Source organism: Grammomys surdaster, unplaced genomic scaffold (genome assembly GCF_004785775.1).
Source record: "Grammomys surdaster isolate TR1022 unplaced genomic scaffold, NIH_TR_1.0 126278, whole genome shotgun sequence".
NCBI lineage: Eukaryota > Metazoa > Chordata > Mammalia > Rodentia > Muridae > Grammomys > Grammomys surdaster.
In genome coordinates, this window is record NW_021621078.1 from 3,875,960 (window position 1) to 3,882,198 (window position 6,239).

The 6,239-nt window shown below is 51.1% G+C and overlaps 1 protein-coding gene across 5 annotated transcripts in view; it reads left to right on the plus strand.

Annotated features, from left to right (window-relative positions):
- Ksr1 (kinase suppressor of ras 1) overlaps window positions 1-6,239 on the plus strand; it is a 134,911-nt gene that overhangs the window by 95,332 nt on the left and 33,340 nt on the right. For all 5 annotated transcript variants that reach the window (XM_028759198.1, XM_028759199.1, XM_028759200.1 and 2 more), the window contains one exon: window positions 5,295-5,442. In XM_028759198.1, coding sequence (XP_028615031.1) covers window positions 5,295-5,442 — 148 coding nt within the window. The remainder of the gene's footprint in view (window positions 1-5,294; window positions 5,443-6,239) is intronic.

The following is a 6,239-nucleotide window of genomic DNA, read 5'->3' on the forward strand; positions in this document are numbered from 1 at the left end:
TCTCCCTCTCCCTCCTCTCCCTCTCCCTCCTCTCCCTCTCCCTCTTCTCCCTCTCCCTCTCTCCCTCCTCTCCCTCCTCTCCCTCTCCCTCCTCTCCCTCTCCCTCCTCTCCCTCTCCCTCCTCTCCCTCTCCCTCCTCTCCCTCTCCCTCCTCTCCCTCTCCCTCCTCTCCCTCTCCCCCCTCTCCCTCTCCCTCTCCCTCCTCTCCCTCTCCCTCCTCTCCCTCTCCTCCTCTCCCTCTCCCCCTCTCCCTCTCCCTCTCCTCCTCTCCCTCTCCTTCTCCCTCTCCCCCTCCTCCTCTCCCTCTCCCCCTCCCCCTCTCCCCCTCCCCCTCTCCCTCTCCTTCTCCCTCTCCCTCTCCTCCTCTCCCTCTCCCTCTCTCTGCCTCTCCCTCTCTGCCTCTCTCTATGTGTGTCTGCCTGTCTGTCTCTGTCTGTCTTTCCTCTCTCTCCATCTCCATCTCCTATCCTCTCTCTTTCCCGTGTGTTCCAGGCTAGCCTCTTCCTCTCTCCTCTCTCTTTCTGTCCATCTCTGGCTCCCTCCTTTCCCTGCCTCTACCCCTTTCCAGATCCCCTCCCTTCACCGTCAACTTCCTTTTGTACGAGGCCTGTCACATGGTGGTGATTCCTCAGGGAAACACCTTGGCCAGCCCTCTGAGGTGCTGGGTCCCAGGCATTATACCAATGTTTTATAAAACGCAAAAGGTAGAAATTGGTTATTTTGAAGTAGCCCTCTCCCCACAAGGGAGCTTCCGAGTTCCAGCTTAGCAGTCATCAACATGGGACAGTGGCAGGAGCCCCTGCATCTGACAGGGTGCTGTTTAAGTCATGCGAACCCCTGGAGCTTTAATAGATGGAGGTGCCATGGGCTTCCTGAGTCGGTTCCAGTGGAGATAGCATACACAAACCAGTGGGCATATTGCCCTGGCATATGGGTGGTGGTAATGAGTATAATTATTTTGTTTGAGAAATTGAAAGGGTGTGATTGATGAAGAGGGGATAAAAGGGGGTGGACTTCCTATTAGCTTTATTGTTAGGTTGGAAGTTGGGGTTCCCGTGCCTGACTCCGTCATTCCCACCACAGCGTATGTCCCTCATCTTCCGGGAAGCTGCTGACTCAGCTTTCTTGGCATTATGTGTACGAGTGGGTGGATGCCCATGCGTGGGTTTTTGTGGGTGACCAGCTGAGGACATCCCATCCAAGGCAGAATGTTGCTTTGTGTGGTTGTTGTTGGGCTTTTGTTTGAGGCAGGATCACGGCCAGTGGCCCAGGCTGGTCTCCAATTTAAGATCCTCTTGTATGCAGTTCCACACTGGGATTACAGGCATGTGCTGTGTAATGCACAGGCGTGAGTGCAGTTGTGTGGAGATAAAGGTCACCTGTCCCTGACCCAACAATATCGGCAAGCTGCTTTCCACGGCAAAATGAAGAGGAAGGATGGCCAAGCTGTACTGTGATGACGAACAGCTGCCAGGGACATAAAGGAAGACTGGTGGGCAGGCGAGAAGCTCCCGTGTGGGAACTGGTTTTTTATCAGCCTCTCCTCCCTGCGCCGCCCCCCCACAGCGGTTTCCTGTGGGGTTTCATGTGATGGGGTGGAAGGATTTCTGACAGCCAAGAGTTTGTCTGACCACTGATGATCTTTCTTGGTAATGTGCATTTCTTTCTCACTGTGATGGGAACTGTTGTAAACTGCACTAAGAGTCTTGCTGGAGCCCCTGCGGAGACACAGGCACCTGCCACAGGTGCTATGGGAGGAGGGGCGTGGCCCACAGGAGTCTCTAAGACTCAGGTCAGTTCAGCTTGCCCCTTGACTCTAAGATTTACAGCATTGCAAATGCACCAACAGGGAAATTACTCTTTAAAAATAAAATCTGAACTGGGCGTGGTGGTGCAGGCCTGTAGCCCAGCACTTGGCTCTGAAGCCAGAGAATCACCTGGAGTCAGGAGGCCAGCCTGAGCCGTTTGTAAAGTCGCGGGGATATAGTATAAGGCCCTGCCTCAAGGAAACAAACAAAACTAGATTCACTTGCCTTCAGAATCCTTGAAATCCTTCAGGCTCTCTGGACTTACTTGATCGGGGCTTTGTGGGCGCCTCAGTTACTACACTTGTGGAAAGTGTTAAAAGGAAGGCATTAAGAATGTGGAAGATGATAAAGACGGCGATTGGCCAGTCCAGCCATGGAGCTCTTCACAGGCTCCCTGTATTTGTTTGTGTCTTAGTGCATAGTAACTACTTATTTGCTCAGCTCCCATAACCCCCAGCAGAGGTGGGGCATTGTAAGTCCTAGAGGTCAGAGATGTTGATCCATTGTATCTTCAGACTCCTAGGCTAGGAAGAAAGGTCCAACTCTGAAGTCAGTCTAACTCAGGGTTCATGCTTGTATTAGTTTTCTAGCACTGGGAACTATTTAGCAGTGTCAGGCACTGCCCGTGTGTGTAAGTTCACAGCTCTCCAGTGGGAGGATGGTGAAGAGTCCAACCCCAGGCCAGTGTTGCAACCTTCCCTGCATAACAAGGCCAAGTAAGATGTCAGCCAGGCTAGCTAGGCTCTTTTGGGGGAAGCTTTGGGGAAAGAATCCATTTCCAAGTACATTTAGGTTGGTGGCAGAATCCAATTTCTAGTGACTTTAGGGGCAAAAGGAAATTTCCCTCTACCTTACAACAGTCCCTCGGAATAAACTGGCGAAAGTTGAATGGGAGAAAAGCCACAAAAACATTACATGCACAGATACGGTGGAATTGTCTCCAGTGGCCAGAAGATCCCAGCGTTCACACCCTCTATTTCTACAGGGAGGGATGGAGGTAGGCAGTTTTGAGAGGTTTTTCTTAGGGACAGAAAAAGCTTCATGTTAAATGATGCCTTTGGAATTTAAATGAGCCCAAGGGACAAACACCGTCTTGCCAAGGAGAGGAAAGGTGAGTGACTTCCAGTCCCTAGTCATCTTTTCCAAGATGGATGTAGGAATTTTAGGTGGGGCAGAGGCAGTGGTGAGTTACCTGTGGCTAACGCAGCTAAGGGCATTCCAGAGAAGGCGGATCCCCAAAGCATGGAAAAAGCAAGAGCAGGCGACGGGGCCCTGGATTCTGAGCCCCTTTCTGAGGTGTTTAGTTCATTTCCATCAGGTTGCTTAGCCAAAGCATTTGGGGAATGTCATTCAGGCCTGAGCTTCTAGTTTCTCACTGGATGTCAGCAACCTGCAGGCCACCAGAGAGGCCTCCCACATTTCTCCTGGGGCGACTCTCCATCTCCAGGGTCTGCCTGAGTTCTTTTCATACGACTCCATTGCGGTTAACCAGAGAAAGCCATTTGCTTTTGAAGGGCTCTTGAGTGTTGCCATGTAATGTTGTCAGGAATGTCACCAAGAGGTGATGCTCACAAGACTTAAAACTCTTGAAGAGGACTGTAAAGATGGTTGAGTGTTTAAAAGTACTGGCTGCTTTTGCAGAGGACACAGGTTCAATTCTCAGCATCCACATGACAGCTCACAGTTGTCTATACCTCTGGCCCCAGGGAATCCAGCATCCTCTTGTGGCTCCTACAGACACTGCGCACACATAGTACATAGCCTCAACAGGCAAAATACCCATATACATAAAATAAAAATTAGGATTAAGAGGAAATCTCTTCTAAGGTCAGGCATGGTGGCTCATGCCTTTAATCTCAGCACTTGGGAGTCAGAGGCAGGTAGATCTTTGTGAGTTCGAGGCCAGCCTGGTCTATGTAGTAAGACCCTATCTCTTTGTCCAAACAACCAACACAAAAGATGTATTTATTATGTATACAGTGTTCTGCCTGCAGGCCAGAAGAAGGCACCAAATCTCATTACAGATGTTGTGAGCCACATGTGGTTGCTGGGAATTGAATTCGGGACCTCTGGAAGAGTAGACAGCTCTTAACCTCTGAGCCATCTCTCCAGCCTCTTACACAAAAGTCTTAAAAGTCTTCCCTCAACCACTTTCCCCTTTCCCTCCTGAGGAGATTGCATGTGTGTGTGTGTATCTGTTTGTGTGCAGATATTTACACACCACAGCACGCGTGTAGAAATTAAAGGACCATGCTGCCCTGAAGCCTTATGAGATCCAAGAGTGAACCTCACATTGTCATGCTTGTTCTCAAGCTATCCCTGCCTGCTAAGCTGTGTGGCTGGCCCAATCATAGATTTTTTTTATTATTATTAATGTGTGTATGTATATAGTGCATGCACAGGTGCATACTACAGCACACATGTACAGGGACAGAGGACATCATTGTGAAGTCACGTTCTTTTTCTTGGTTCTGGGACTGAACTCAGGTGCTCAGGTTTGCAGGCAAACTCCATCTTAATGCCCCACCCCCACCTCCCACAAGACATTTTGTCTGGCAGTGTGGCCCTTTGAGCCTCATTCTCCAGATGTAATGTGCTCCCAGTGACCTGTAAGTTCTCTACCACTGAGCTACACAGCCAGCCCTGCTTCCCCAGTCCCTACCCCCTTTTAGACAGTCTTCTGTAACCCAAGCTGGCCTCAGACTTACTGGGCAGGCAGGGATGACCTTGATCTTGGGATCCTTCTGCCTCTACTTCCCAAGAGCTAGAGTTACAGGCATGTGCCACCATGCCGGGCTTAGGTTAGGCAGCGCTAGATCCTAGGGCTCTGTGCATCATGGGCACACTGTCCCAGCTGGGCCACAGCCTCAGCCTTCATTGTTTATTATGGGACAAGGTCTCATTAAGTTACCTTAGCCGATCTTGACATCACTTTCTAACCCAGGCAGGCTTTGAACTTAGGATCTTCCTGCTTCCACCTCCCAATTAGATGGGATAAACAGGCCAGTCTAGCTGACCTACACTGAGTGGCTTAAATACAAGTCAGTAAGTGTTGTTTGTGTTTGTAGTTGTTGTTTTATCATTGTTAAAAGCAATTTAGCTTGAGATGTCTCTTGTGTGATTCAGATACAATCAAGTCCAGAAGAGCTTCCAAAGATATCATAACTCCTAACTTTTCTGTACCAAAGTATTTAAAAAAATAAATAAATAGGCTTTGATGTCCCATCCAGGCCTTTCTGCTGTTTTCTTCTTCCCCTTATCTCCAACCCGAAGGTGGCACTCCACTTCAGCTGCTGTTTCTGCCATACTGATGGTGGGGGTGAGAGAGCTCTGCCCCGGACAAGTGGTGGCTTCTAGTCAGGGGCTGTCCTGCTGAGACAGCAGCTGGCCCCTGCCACTCAGCGGGGAGGCCTGGCCTTCAGAGTGGAGGGCTGAGAGTCCCTTATTGCTCCCTCAGCATTCTCCCTGTCCCTTCTGTGCCCCCAGGAGATCCCCCAAGAGCTCACACTGGATGCCCTGCTGGAGATGGACGAGGCCAAAGCCAAGGAGATGCTGCGGCGCTGGGGGGCCAGCGCTGAGGAGTGCAGCCGTCTACAGCAAGCTCTCACCTGCCTTCGGAAGGTGACTGGCCTGGGTAAGAAATGCCTGCTCTCTCCCAGGGCTCTAGTTATGCCTGTGCTCCCAAGCCTGGCCAGTTCCCTTGGGAGATGGGACTTCTGCCAAAGTTGGCCTTGGGATAGATAGGGAGGGTGTGCTTCAGGGTTTGGAGGGTAGTTTGGCTTGGCTGTTTAGAAAGTATGCTGGGGCTTGGCCCCTAGGAAGCCTTCTCAGAGTCCCCAGGGCCTTGGAACCCAGTTGGCCTGGCCAGTCTGACCTAAAAAGCTTCAGCCATTGTTAGGAATCCTAGTCTGCCTTCAGTTCAGGCCCCGTGCGCCACGCCTCCGACACATACAGGAAGGCATCTGTGTTGCTCCAACCCTTCCCACCAGCTTCCTGCATTCCACCTCCTCCCCTAAACAGCGCCCCTCCCGCTCCAGTCCTCCTGAGCAGCTTCAGCTCTCTGCTCACAAAGCCTCTCTGGCATCAGTGTGGCCTGAGCCCAGCACAGTTAAAGAAAGCCTGCTGTTCCTTATTTGAGAATGTACATAGGACTCTCTCGGGCCATGTACAATCCTGCCATTACCGCAGTCTGCCCTGGGATTATTCATAGGCACTTCATGTCTTCCCTTGGAAACGGTTTCCAATGCCTGACTTAATGTTCCCACTGCCACCCAGAGAAGGCACTGGAATGAGCCTAATGAACAGAGGCAGGGCTCGTTTAAAAGATCTGAGCTGCCTGCTTCATCTCCAGCCTCCTGGGACTGAAAGGGGAGGTGCCCAGCGTTATATTCTTCTCTCCTCTCCTCTCCTCCCCCTCTCCCCCCCCCTCTC